General features: G+C 43.3%; 1 protein-coding gene across 1 annotated transcript; it reads left to right on the forward strand.

The window, feature by feature from the left end:
• Positions 1–2,480: 2,480 nt before the first annotated feature.
• LOC108532369 (dehydrogenase/reductase SDR family member 4-like) lies at positions 2,481–5,701 on the forward strand (the record flags this gene model as incomplete). The annotated part of the gene is made up of 5 exons (XM_017876402.1): positions 2,481–2,632; positions 2,732–2,783; positions 2,993–3,127; positions 3,596–3,651; positions 5,178–5,701. Coding segments are annotated over 5 exons (510 nt in total), but the record flags the coding sequence as incomplete, so codon positions are not given.
• Between the last annotated feature and the right edge of the window lie 8,548 nt (positions 5,702–14,249).

Below are 14,249 nucleotides of genomic sequence, written 5' to 3' on the forward strand. Positions count from 1 at the left end.
GCCATAGAATTTTCAGAATGATAAATGAGCATTGGCTTCAACTTAAAGTCACTGGCTGCATTAGACCCTAACAAGAGAATAAGCCTGTCCTTTGAAGTTTTGAAGCCAGGCGTTGACTTCTCCTCTCTGGCTATTAAAGCCCTACATGGCATCTTCTTCCACTAGAAGGTTGTTTCATCTACAGGAAAATCTGTTGTTTGGTGTAGCCGCCTTCATCACTGATCTTAGCTAGATCTTCTGGATAACTTGCTGCAGCTTCTACATCAGCACTTGCTGCTTCACCTTGCACTTTTATGTTACAGAGATGGCTTCTTAAACCTCATGAACCAACCTCTGCTAGCTTCCAACTTTTCTTCTGGAGCTTCCTCACCTCTCTTGGCCTTCAAAGAATTAAAAGTTAGGGCCTTTTCTGATTAGGCTTTGGCTTAACGGAATGTTGTGGCTAGTTTGATCTTCTATCCAGAACACTAGAAATTTCTCTCCATATTAACAATAAAGCTGTTTTGCTTTCTTATCATTTATGTGTTCACAGAAGTAGCACTTTTAATTTCCTTCAAGAATTTTCCTTTGCACTCACAATTTGGCTAACTGGTGCACATGGCCTAGCTTTCAGCCTGCCTCAGCTTTCAACATGCCTTCGTCACTAAGCTCAATTATTTCTACCTTTTGATTTAAAGTGTAAGATGTGTGACTCTTCCTTTCATTTGAACACTTAGAGGCCATTGTAGGGTTAATAATTGGTCTAATTTCAATATAAATGTGTCTCAGGGAATATGGAGGCCCACAGAGAGGGAGAGAGATGGGAGAAGGGCAGAGCAGTCAGAATGTACAACATTTATCAGTTAAGTTCACCTTCTTTTCTGGGTGTGGTTTGTGGTACCCCAAAACAATTATAATAAAAACATGAAAGATCACTGATCACAGATCACTGTGACAGATATAATAATAATGAAAAAGTCTGAAATATTCCAAGAATTACCAAAATGTGACCCAGAGACAAAGTCAGCACATGCCATTGGAAAAATGACTCCAATTAGCGCAGGGTTGCCACGAAACTTCAATTTGTAAAAAAAAAAAAACACAATATCTGCAAAGCATAATAAAATGAGATGTGTCTATTATTTTTCTTTTATATATTTTTTAAACTATCACAGTACATCAAATCCAAACATAATGGCTGATCATTGAGCTCTGGACTTTAAAAAACACAACACACATTTGGGGGACAAATGAGGCCAATATATTAGATAGCATTATCATCATTGTCAGACTCTTGGTTGTGATAACAGATTATGGTTGTGTAAAAGAACATCGTTCCTCTCTGGAAATGTATGATAAGTATTTAGGGATAGAGCATTGTAATATCTGCAACTGAGTTTACTTATTTTATGTATTTATTTTTGTGATGGAGCCTCACACTATTCCCCAGCCTGGACCATAGTGGTGTGCTATCTCGGCTCACTGCAACCTCCACCTCCTGGGTTCCAGCTATTCAGCTGTCTCATCCTCCTGAGTAGCTGGGACTACAGGCACACGCCACCACATCCGGCTAATTTTTGAATCTTTATTACAGACGAGGTTTGCCATGTTGCCCAGGCTGGTCTCGAACTCCTGACCTCAAAGTGATCCATCCACCTTGGCCTCCCGAAGTGCAGGAATTACAGGCATGAGCCACCATGACCAGCCCTGAGTTTCTTCTTTTTAATTTACATTTTTTTATTTTTGTTCTTAGTAATTTTTCATTTTATTACATAAAATCAGAAAACTTGCAACTGAGTTGCAATGGTTCATTTAAAAAACTGTACAGATCTACAGAGAGGACAAATAAGACAAAATGTGAACAATTGGTGAATCTAAGTGAAGGATCTCCAGATATTCATTGTATTTCTATTTCCAATTTTTCTGTAAGACTGAAATATTTTAATATAAGCAGTTGTCTAGAACAATGTAAACAGGGGTCACAGATTTGTTTTACATTATCGATGTCGGGATTCTGATTGTAGCCTGTCCCCCAGCTTCCCCAGAAGGTGCGTCCTCATGATCCCACTTTCTAATCAGGTCTAGCCAGGCAGTCCATCCTAGAGGGCCAAGAGCATCTCACTCCCTAAGCACAGAAGCCAGAGAAGTGCTAGAACAACCCCAGGTATCCAAGGTCAGGCCACATTTTCCCTGAGAAGCATGGCCCACTCTAAGACAGGTCCAGGAGGCTGACAATTGCAGGCTCTCCCTACTTTGAAGAAACACAGAAAACACAGCTCAAATCCAAAGGAGCCCTGAGCATTTAGGCCCCTTCTGGGCCAAATCATACTTGGCTGGTTACAAAACAAGATGAACCAGGCTCCATTTTTTCTCACCTGAACCTAATGTATCATTAGCTGAGCAGCTGGTGAGAGCTACTTCTCCCTGAACCTCAGTTTCTTCATGTGTAAGATGCAGGTATATCATCCTAAGATCTTCGTCAGCTCTGACAAACATCCTAGGAACCCACTCTAACTCCTCATTGCCATGCCTCCTCCAGTGCTCTTCACTCATGCTATTTCCCCTTCTTCTCTTGGCTTCAGACTCTGGACATTAATGTGAAGGCCCCAGCCCTGATGACAAAGGCAGTGGTGCCAGAAATGGAGAAACGAGGGTACAGAGAGTGAGAAAGAGCCTGGGTGAGATGGGACCCCACACGGGCTGAGGGCAGTGGTCCACGCTGGGAAGAGGGTCAGCTCTCTTCTTTTTCCAGAGGCGGCTCAGTGGTGATCGTGGCCTCCATAGCAGCCTTCAGTCCATTACCTGTAAGAACCCTTTGGTCTGACCCTTCCATCCCATCCTCCACTCCATATCTTTCCACCCCTCATGTTACCCAAAGAAGTTTGTGTCCCCTTTTAGAATCACACCAAATCCCTGCCCACAAAATAGATGCCTTGCCTCCACAAACCATAACCTAGGGGAGGTTTAGCCACAAGACAGCTTCCTAACTGTGCCCCTTGTTTTCTATCTCCAGGGCCTCAGTCCTTACAACGTCAGTAAAACAGCTTTGCTGGGCCTCACCAAGACCCTGGCCATAGAGCTGGCCCCAAGGAACATTAGGGTGAACTGCCTAGCACCTGGACTTATCAAGACCAGCTTCAGCAGGATGGTGAGGAAGGGGAGCTCTGCATCCCACTGGAACCCCTTGAAAGGCATCCATCTTCTTGGACAGGGAAGCCCAGTACCTGAGTCCTGAACTCTCAACCACTCCGTTCTCCTTCCCTGGGCTTTTCCATATTCCCTGTCTGTACCAGCTGCCCTATCTAAGCCAGACTCCAATCACACCATTCCTAAGGCATAGGGTGGAGACTGAGGTATTCAGACTCTACTCACACTGTTTCCTCTCTCCTTACGTGGATGAGATTGGAGAGATGCAGCAAAATGCATCACTAGAACCTGAAACAAATGAAACACATGAGGGCAGTGGGGAGAGCTGGGAGCTAGAAAAAGAAATAGGAAGTGAAAGAGGGAAGTCTCTCCATCCTTACTCTCTTGCCATAAGGATGGGCAGCTTCTTCCCTTTCTGTTCCTCACTTTCCTCTTCTTAAACATAAAGAGATTTCCCTTCTTCCTGCAGCTCTGGATGGACAAGGAAAAAGAGGAAAGAATGAAAGAAACCCTGCAGATAACAAGGTAAAACTGTCATGGGGTCAAGGGCCCTAAGAGGCATGAAGATGGAAAGGTCTGGTCCCTGGCAGCCCACAGCCCGCTGTCTCAGTCCCAAAGATAACACAGGCAGGCTCTCCTCTGCCTCACAGACCACAAATTCATAAACACTATCACTGCAGTGGCCCGAGCAAGAAGTCAGCTTCCCTTTCAAAAGGTAAACCCAGAGACATCGGGGTTTCAGCGGTGCAGAGCTCTGGGAGGAGCCCTGAGTCCTCTCTCCACATGGGGGATTGCCTCCACCCCTGAGCATCCATGGAGACCAGAGACCAAAACCAAAACCATGCTTTTTTAGTTCCCTTGAATAATGACACATGTTTACAAAACTCAGGTTGATGATCTACAATCCAAATGAAAAGAATGAAGAGCTTTACTAAGCCCCAAACTCCCCTTGCCTAAGGACCTACTTTCTTCCCCAGTGAGCTGGGTGAACTGCTCAAGCACCTTTGTTGGGCTCACTTTCCTCTCAGTTCCCCGCCTCTCTTTACCTCTTTACCTTCTGGCTTCAGGGCACTATCTACTTCCTCCATCTTGTCCCTCAAGGACAAATGCCAGCAATGCCTAACTCTGTACCGGTCCAGACATCCCAAATTTTCCCAAAGCCATTCTGATGTCAGGCATCAGCTACAGGCCTGGTTTATAACTCGTTAATAAGTCACGGGATTGTCATCCTAGAGCTCCCACGAATGATCTAGCCCATGTAGCTCAATCCTGGATTCACATTAGAATCAGCTGTGGAGCTTTTTAAACTGCAGGTGCTCAGGCCCCACCCACTCCCAGAGATTCTTTTTTAATTGGTCCAAGGTAGGACTTGACCATCTGGGCTTTTGTTTTTCTTTGTCTTTTCTTTTTTTGTTTAAGCCTCTCAAATGATTGCAAGATACAGCTAGAATGGAAAACCATTAATTCAGTCCTTCTAGGTTTGAGCTACTCACTCTGCCCACCTCTAGAGCATACTATGGCAGGCAGATTAAAGTGTCCCCTAACTATGCAATCGCTGACAAAATAAGAATTAACACATTCTCACCAAATGAACCTGATTTTAAGGGACAAGTATAGATTCCTGAAAAGGTCGTCTGTAAGTTGAACCTCTACAAACGGAATCATTTTAAACACACCATTTACTGTCACACAGACTCCCTGATACTTTAGTGTGTGCACATGTGAAGCCATTTTTTTGAAGTATGAAATAATTGCTCACCATTTTATCTATATAACTTTGGATCTTGGTGTCCTGAGCTCTCTATAAAACAGTACGTTTCCATAGTATTTGAATATTATGGGTAATGGTTTTGCAGAGTACAGTATGCTTCTACTAAATTATAACAGCATATCCTCATGGTAACCCTATTTGATAGGCAGAAAGCTTGTACACTGATCCTGAAAAGTCATCTGATAATTCTTGATTGAGCAAATTTCAATCCCTATGTCCCAGGTGAGGGGGCCAGAACTATTTAATTTTTACTCTCTTCTTTTCTTCCCTTATTCCCCAGGTTAGGTGAGCCAGAGGATTGTGCTGGCATCGTGTCTTTCCTGTGCTCTGAAGATGCCAGCTACATCACTGGGGAGACAGTGGTGGTGGGTGGAGGAACCCCATCCCGCCTCTGAGAACCCGGAGACAGCCCACGGGGCAGTGTTGGGCTCTAGCTCCTGGTGCTGTTCCTGCATTCATCCACTGGCCTTTCCCACCTCTGCTCACCTTACTATTCACCTCATAAAATCAGTTCTGCCCTGTGACAAGATCCAGCCTTCCCTGCCTTCAAGTTACCGTCTTACTCAGGATTCCTGCTGTTGCTGTGGCCTTGGGTAAAGGCCTCCCCTGAGAACACAGGACAGGCCTGCTGACAAGGCTGAGTCTACCTTGGCAAAGACCAACAGATATTTTTTGCCCGGGCCACTGGGGAATTTGAGGGGAGATGGGAGAGAAGGAAGCTGGAGTGGAAGGAGCAGAGTTGCAAATTAACAACTTGCAAATGAGGTGCAAATAAAATGCAGATGATTGCGCGGCTTTTGAATCGAATCAACGTGTTCATTTCTCAGTGTGGGGTGCTTAGCTGAGCAGAGAGCAGAAGTCTGCCCAGGCTGGATCTCTGGATCCCCCAGCCCTCCTCCCTGTCTCCAGGACCTGAGCGTGATGTTCAAGGGTGGAGGTGTCTGCAGAGCTGCCAACTGGAAGGAAGGTGGCACAGGAACTCCCAGGACGCCACGGGGATCCCAGAGGCAGTGCCAGCCGGGCAGGAGTGGGGAAGGATGAACTCTCTAACACCTCCCGCCCCTTGCCTCCCAGATCCGGCCAGGTCCTCTCCCAGCAAGGCCCTAGGTCCCGAGTTCCCTCGCGAGTCAGCAAGGAAAAGCTGGACGGGTCCTGAGCAGGTGGGGAATAGAGAAACGCCCTGCAAGGTACCCAGGCCCACAAACAAAAGAAGTGAGTTCTGCCCACGGCCTGAAGATTGAGTACACGGAAAGCGGGAGCGCTACCCCCGCCCCGAATGCCCGGACACCAGGTTATGCAGGCCGGGCCTTTCATGCTGGAGCCCAGGAGAGGGGTAGAGGCGAGCGGCCTGTGGTCTCACGCGGCTAGGCAGCGCGGCGCGCATGCCCAGTCCGGCAGTTCCCTGGGCTGGACTGTAGAGCGGCGCTCCGGGGCGCGGGAGAGGAGCGCTCATGCAGCCGCCCCTGACGGGAGCGGGCTCTGCCACTACTGCAGCGCTCATTGCCCCTACCAAAGCTTAGTCTAGCTTGTGTCCCGGCTTCCCCGCGGCGGGGTGGCCGCGGCTCCTCTGCAGCAGCCTCAACAGCAGGAGCCCGTGGCCAAGCAGCTGAGGGGCCTGTCTGTTAGAAGGAAAACTAACAAACAGAAACTAATAGCATCAACTTCAGCAAAACAGTATCAACATCAGAATAGCAAAGGACAACCACACCAAAACTCCATCCATAGGTCACCAACATCAATGACCACAGGTAGATAAAACCACAAAGATGGGAGAAACCAGAGCAGAAAGGCTGAAACTTCCAAAAACCAGAAAGTCTCTTCTCCTCCAACGGAATACAAGTCCTCGCCAGCAAGGGAACAAAATTGTATGGAGAATGAGTTTGACGAGTTGATAGAAGCAGGCTTCAGAAGGTCAATAATAACAAACTTCTCCGAGCTAAAGGACCACGTTCTAACCCATCGCAAGGAAGCTAAAAACGTTGAAAAAAGGTTAGACAAATGGCTAACTAGAATAAAGAGTGTAGAGAAGAGCTTAAATGACCTGATGGAGCTGAAAACCACAGTACGAGAACTTCATGAAGGATACACAAGCTTCAATAGCCAATTCAATCAAGTGGAAGAAAGGATATCAGTGATTGAATGTCAAATTAATTAAAGTGAGAAGACAAGATTAGAGACAGAAAGAGAAAAAAGAAACATTCAAATTCAGGAAATACAGAGAACACCACAAACATACCCCTTAAGTAGAGCAACCTCAAGACACATAATTGTCAGATTCACCAAGGTTAAGGGCAGCCAGAGAGAAAGGTTGGATTACCAACAAAGGGAAGCCCATCAGACTAACAGCATATCTCTCAGCAGAAACCCTACAAGCCAGAAGACAGTCATGACCAATATTCAACATTCTGAAAGAAAATATTTTTCAAACTAGAATTTCATATCCAGCCAAACTAGCTTCATAAGTGAAGGAGAAAAAAAATCCTTTACAGACAAGCAAATGCTGAGAGATTTTGTCACCACCAGGCCTGCCTTACAAGAGCTCCTGAAGGAAGCACTAAACATGGAAAGAAACAACCGGTACCAGCCACTGCAAAAACATACCAAATTGTAAAGATCATCAATGCTGTGAAGAAACTGAATCAATTAATGGGCAAAATAACCAGCTAACATCATAATGACAGGATCAAATTCACACATAACAATATTAACCTTAAATGTAAATGGGATAAATGCTCCAATTAAAAGACACAGACTGGCAAATTGGACAAAGAGTCAAGACCCATTGATGGACTATAGTCAGAAGACCCATCTCATGTGCTAAGACACACATAGGCTTAAAATGAAGGGATGGAGGAAGATCTACCAAACAAATGGAAAGGAAAAAAAAGCAGGGGTTGCAATCCTGGTCTCTAATAAAACAGACATTAAACCAACAAAGATGAAAAGAGACAAAGAAGGCCATCACATAATGGTAAAGGGATCAATTCAACAAGAGCTAACTATCCTAAATATATATGCACCCAATACGGGAGCACCCAGATTCATAAAGCAAGTTCTTAGAGACCTACAAAGAGGCTTAGACTCCCACACAATAATAATGGGAGACGTTAACACCCGACGGTTAATATTAGACAGAAAATTAACAAGGATGTCCAGGACTTGAACTCAGCTCTAGACCAAGCAGGTGTAATACAAATCTACAGAACTCTCCACCCCAAATCAACAGAATATATATTCTTCTCAGCACCACATCACACTTATTCTAAAATTGACCAAATCATTGGAAGTAAAACACTCCTCAGCAAATGTCAAAGAACAGAAATCACAACAAACTGTCTCTTAGACCACAGTGCAATCAAATTAGAACTCAGGCTAAGAAACTCATTCAAAACTGCACAACTACATAGAAACTGAACAACCTGCTCCTGAAAAACTACTAGGTAAATAACAAAACGAAGGCAGAAGTAAAGATGTTCTTTGAAATCAATGAGAACAAAGACATAACATACCAGAATCTCTGGGACACATTTAAAGCAGTTTGTAGACGGAAATTTATAGCACTGAATGCCCACAAGAGAAAGCAGGAAAGACCTAAACTCAACACCCTAACCTCAAAATGAAAAGAACTAGAGAAGCAATAGCAAACCAATTCAAAATCCAGCAGAGGACAAGAAATAACTAAGATCAGAGCAGAACTGAAGGAGACAGAGACACACAAAAAGAAAAACTTCAAAAAATCAATAAATCCAAGAGCTGTTTTTTTTTTAAGATCAACAAAATAGACCGCTAGCAAGACTGCTAAGAAAGAAAAAAAGAATCAAATAGACACGATAAAAAATGATAAAGGGAATATCACCACTGATCCCACAGAAATACACACTACCATCAGAGAATACTATAAACACCTCTATGCAAATAATCTAGAAAACTTAGAAAAAATGGATAAATTCCTGGACAAATACACCCACACAAGACTAAATCAGGAAGAAGGTGAATCGCTGAATACACCAATAACAGGTTCTGAAACTGAAGCAAAAATTAATAGCCTACCAAACAAATAAAGTCCAGGACCAGATGGATTCATAGCCGAATTCTACCAGAGGTAGTAAGAGGAGCTGGTACCATTCCTTCTGAAACTATTCCAATAAATACAAAAAGAAGGAATCCTAACTAATGTTATAAGGCCAGCATCATCATGATAACAAAGCCTGGCAGAGATGCAACAAAAAAAGAGAATTTTAGGCCAATATCCCTGATGAACATCATTGCAAAAATCCTCAATAAAATACTGGCAAACTGAACACAGCAGCACATCAAAAAGCTTATCCACCATGATCAAGTTGGCTTCATCCCTGGGATGCAAGACTGGTTCAACATATGCAAATCAATAAACATAATCTATCACATAAACAGAACCAAGGACAAAAAAACCACATGATTATCTCAATAGATACAGAAAGGCCTTCAATGAAACTGAACACCCCTTCATGCTAAAACCTCTCAATAAACTAGGAATAGATGTAATGAATCTCAAAATAATAAGAGCTATTTGAATGAGCAAAAACTGGAAGCATTCCCTTTGAAAACTGGCATAAGACAAGGATGCCCTCCCTCACCACTCCTATTCAACATAGTATTGGAAGTTCTAGCCAGGGCACTTAGGCAAGGGGAAGAAATAAAGGGTATTCAATCAGGAAAAAAGGAAGTCAGATTGTCCCTGTTTGCAGATGACATGATTGTCTATTTAGAAAACCCCATCATGTCAGCCCAAAATCTCCTTAAGCTGATAAGCAACTTCAGCAAAGTCTCAGGATACAAAATCAATGTGCAAAAATCACAAGCATTCCTATACACCAATAATAGACAGAGAGCCAAATCATGAGTGAACTCCCATTCACAATTGCTACCAAGAGAATAAAATACTTAGGAATCCAACTTACATGGGACGTGAAGGACCTCTTCAGGGAGAACTGCAAACCACTGCTCAAGGAAATAAGTGAGGACACAAACAAATGGAAAAACATTCCATGCTCATGGATAGGAAGAATCAATATTGTGAAAATGGCCATACTGCCCAAGGTAATTTATAGATTGAATGCTGTCCCCAAAAAGCTACCATTGACTTTCTTCACAGAATTGGAAAAAGCTACTTTAAATTTCATATGGAACCAAAAAAGAGCCCATATAACCAAGACAATCCTAAGCAAAAAGAACAAAGCTGGAGGCATCATGCTACCTGACTTCAAACTATACTGCAAGGTTACAGTAACCAAAACAGCATGGTTCTGGTACCAAAATAGACATCTAGACCAATGGAATGGAACAGAGGCCTCAGAAATGACATCTAAAACCATCTGATCTTCGACAAACCTGACAAAAACAAGCAATGAGGAAAGGATTCCCTATTTAATAAATGGTGTTGGGAAAACTGGCTAGCCATATGCAGAAATCTGAAACTGGACCCCTTCCTTACACCTTATAAAAAAAATTAACTCCAGATGGATTAAAGACTTAAATGTAAGACCTAAAACCATAAAAACGCTGAAAGAAAACTGAGGCCATACCATTGAGGACATAAGTATGGGCAAAGACTTCATGACAAAAACACCAAGCAATGGCAACAAAAGCCAAAATAGACAAATGGGACCTGGTTAAAGAGCTTTGGTGCAGCAAAAGAAACTATCAGAGTGAACAGGCCATCTACAGAATGGGAGAAAATTTTTGCAATCTATCCATCTGACAATGGGCTAATATCCAGAATCTAAAAAAACTTTAACAAATTTACAAGAAAAAAACAACCACATCAAAAAGTGGGCTAAGGATGTGAACAGACACTTCTCAAAAGAAAACATTTATGCAGCCAACAAACATGAAAAAAAGCTCATCATCACTGCTCATTAAAGAAATGGAAATCAAACCTACAAGGAGATACCATCTCACACCAGTTAGAATGGCAATCATTAAAATGTCAGGAAACAACAGATGCTGGAAAGGAGGTGGAGAAAGAGGAATACTTTTACACTGTTGGTGGGAATGTAAATTAGTTCAACCATTGTGGAAGACAGTGTGGCCATTCCTCAAGGATCTAGAACCAGAAATACCATTTGACCTAGCAATCCCATTACTGAGTATATACCCAAAGGATTATAAATCATTCTAATATAAAGATACATGCACATGTATGTTTTTTGCAGCACTGTTCACAATACAAAGACTTGGAACCAACCCAAATGCCCATCAATAATAGACTGGATCAAGAAAATGTGGCACATATACACCATGGAATACTATGCAGCCATAAAAAAAGGATGAGTTCATGTCCTTTGCAGGGACATGGATGAAGCTAGAAACCATCATTCTCAGCAAACTAACACAAAAACAGAAAACCAAACACTGCATGTTCTCACTAATAAGTGGGAGTGAAACAGTGAGAACACATGGACATAGGGTGGGAAACATCACACAACAGGGCCTGTCGGGCGTATGGGGGGGCTAGCAGAGGGATAGCATGAGAAAAAATACTTAACGTAGATGATGGGTTGATGGGTGCAGAAAACCACCATGGCACGTTTATACCTATATAACAAACCTGCAAGTTCTGCACATGTATTTCAGAAATTAAAGTATAATAATTTAAAAAAAGAAAAAATATTTTTAAAAAGAAATAAAAAAGTGGGGGTTGGAACATGGGAGAAATAAAAGAAAAGCAATTTGAAGGACAGTATGTATAGTGTCATATCATTTGTGAAACCATTTTTAAAAAAATGCATGTAAATGTATAGGAAACTTCTGGAAGGATACACAAAACCAAGAGCTATATGAGAAAAAAGTAAAGGAACCATAAGGAAGAGTTACATTTCAGTTTTCACGTAACTTTCTATCCCTTTTAAAATAATGAGCATGTGTTATTTTATAATTTAATGAATAGATGTATTGATTTGAAAAACACACTGATCCTGAAGGTTAAAATTCCAATTCAGAGAAAATTGATCTCTATGAAAACTATCAATCCCCCAACAATGCCAGAAAAAAGAAATGTAACTATACAACACAGACAGTGATTGAGTTGTCACCACTCACTCTGATTTCACATATAGAATTTAAAACACCCGACCAGGCGCAGTGGCTCACATCTGTAATACCAGCACTTTGGGAGGCCAAGGAAGGAAGATCACTAGGTCGAGATCGAGACGATCCTGGCCAACATGGTGAAACCCCATCTCTACTAAAAACCCGCAAATTAGCTGAGTGAGGTGGTGTGCACCTGTAGTCCCATCTACTCAGGATGCTGAGGCAGAAGAATCTCTGGAACCCGGGAGGCACAGGTTGCAGTGAGCCGAAATTGTGCCACTGCACTCCAGCCTGGTGACAGAGCAAGACGCCATCTCANGAATTTAAAATGCTGCAGTCCTTGGTGGACTGAACAAAAGAATATTAATGCAGGAATAAAGACAAAGACGAGTATATTTGGAAGAAGGGGTTGGGGGTTCCTTGCTTCTAGTGAACAAGGGCCCTGAGCTTCTATAGCACTTCGTATTCATTGAGTAAAGGAAGTAGGGAGAAAGGGGTGGTTGTCAGTCAGCTGCTTGACTTAGTGCAGGCTTGCATGACTGTGTTCTTTGAACAGTAGTCTCCAGATGTTCCAGTAGATAACCTCAAGGAGCACAGCACCAGGGAGTGATTGCCCTCAGCAAACCTCCTGGTGGCAGATGCAGAAATGAGTTTGCTCACATTCTGCATTCAAGATAAACAGTTTGCTGTTTGATCATATAGCCTTCAGTGGAATGCTGAGTTGGTCATGACCCTCAGGCCTTTGGCTCCCTACATTAAAACACCCATTTCACCAGATTAAAAATATTCAATAAAATTTGTAAAAAGCACTTAAAATTTGCCAGCACTTAGTAAGGAAGCGCTCAATAAATACTGTTAACACTCTTACTTTCTCTGCTTGGCAGTTGTCCTAAGCCCAAACCAGCCCTCCCACATTGCCTACTCCTGACTTGTGTCAGTCACGCATGACTCAACAGTCAATCTAGGACAGCTATTGCAAAATGCAAGACTTAAATTCCACCCCAGGTGAATCCTCTTCTGGACCACAAGCAGCCCTTGAAAACGATGGGAGTAGAACCCTCAATCATGAAGGCATTTGTTCCTCAAGACAGGCAGATGTTACGACCTCCACACAAGAACAATCCCATTGCCTATTACAGTTCCCATTTCAAGGAGATACTCCCACATATGCATGTATTTCCCTGAAAGATTTCCTGTTCTCTTTTTTTTTTTTTTTTTGAGATGCAGTTGCTCCTTCTGTTGCCCAGGCTGGAGTGCAGTGGCGTGATCTCGGCTCACTGCAACCTCTGCCTCCCAGGTTCAAGCAATTCTTCTGCCTCAGCCTCCTGAGTAGCTAGGATTACAGGCACGTGCCACCAGGCCCAACTAGCTATTGTATTTTTAGTAGAGACAGGGTTTCACCATGCTGGAACTCCTGACCACGCTCAGCTAAGTTTTGTATTTTTAGTAAAAACAGGGTTTCACCATGTTGGCCAGGCTGGTCTCAAACTCCAGACAACACCTGGCTAATTTTGGTATTTTCAGTAGAGATGAGGTTTCACTTCATCTTGGCCAGCTGGCCTCGGACTCCTGAACTCAAGTGATGCACTCATCACGGCCTCCTAAAGTGCTGGGATTACAGGTGTGAATCACCATGCCCAGCCCAAGATTTCCTGTTCTTATCACCAATAAGCCAGCTTGATGAGGAGTAGTGCTAGAGATTCCCATACTTCTTGACTTCCTTCTATCCTTTTCTGCTCACAGGCCCCTTCCCTTGTGCTCTCCGCAAAAGAAATAGTGCTGGAGGACAAATAGCATCCCTGCCCACACAAGGAAGGGCCATGTGATGTTCACCAAGCTCCCAAGCCACAATTCTCTTTTCCCAGAATCCTTTGCTCTTTGAAGTGTAGTCTTCCTCACCTTCCTGCAACCCTCCTCCCCTCAGTCAGCCTACCTCTGAAGAGAAGGGGAAGAGAGATCAAATGCCCCCTTGCAGGCCTGTCCCTTTGAACCAAGCCCTGAGAACGCCTGCAGCAGTCCTCCTGTGTACCCTCTCCCCAGCCCTACACACAGATGGAGAGCCCTGGGAAGGGTTACCACAGTGCATTAGCACCAAAGAGTGCAAGAGTGTGACTCTCCAGCCTCTGTCAATAATTCATGAGGTCAGACTGAGGAGGACCAGTCAGAGTCAGTTTTCCCTAGACATGGGGAAAATTATACTTAAGCTCTCCTATCTCATCGGGATATGCTGAGTACCAAAGCAGAGTACTGCAGCTGTAACTTCTTGGCTGAGGAAAATACG

Source organism: Rhinopithecus bieti, unplaced genomic scaffold, assembly GCF_001698545.2.
Source record: "Rhinopithecus bieti isolate Rb0 unplaced genomic scaffold, ASM169854v2 scaffold_10619, whole genome shotgun sequence".
NCBI classification, from domain to species: domain Eukaryota; kingdom Metazoa; phylum Chordata; class Mammalia; order Primates; family Cercopithecidae; genus Rhinopithecus; species Rhinopithecus bieti.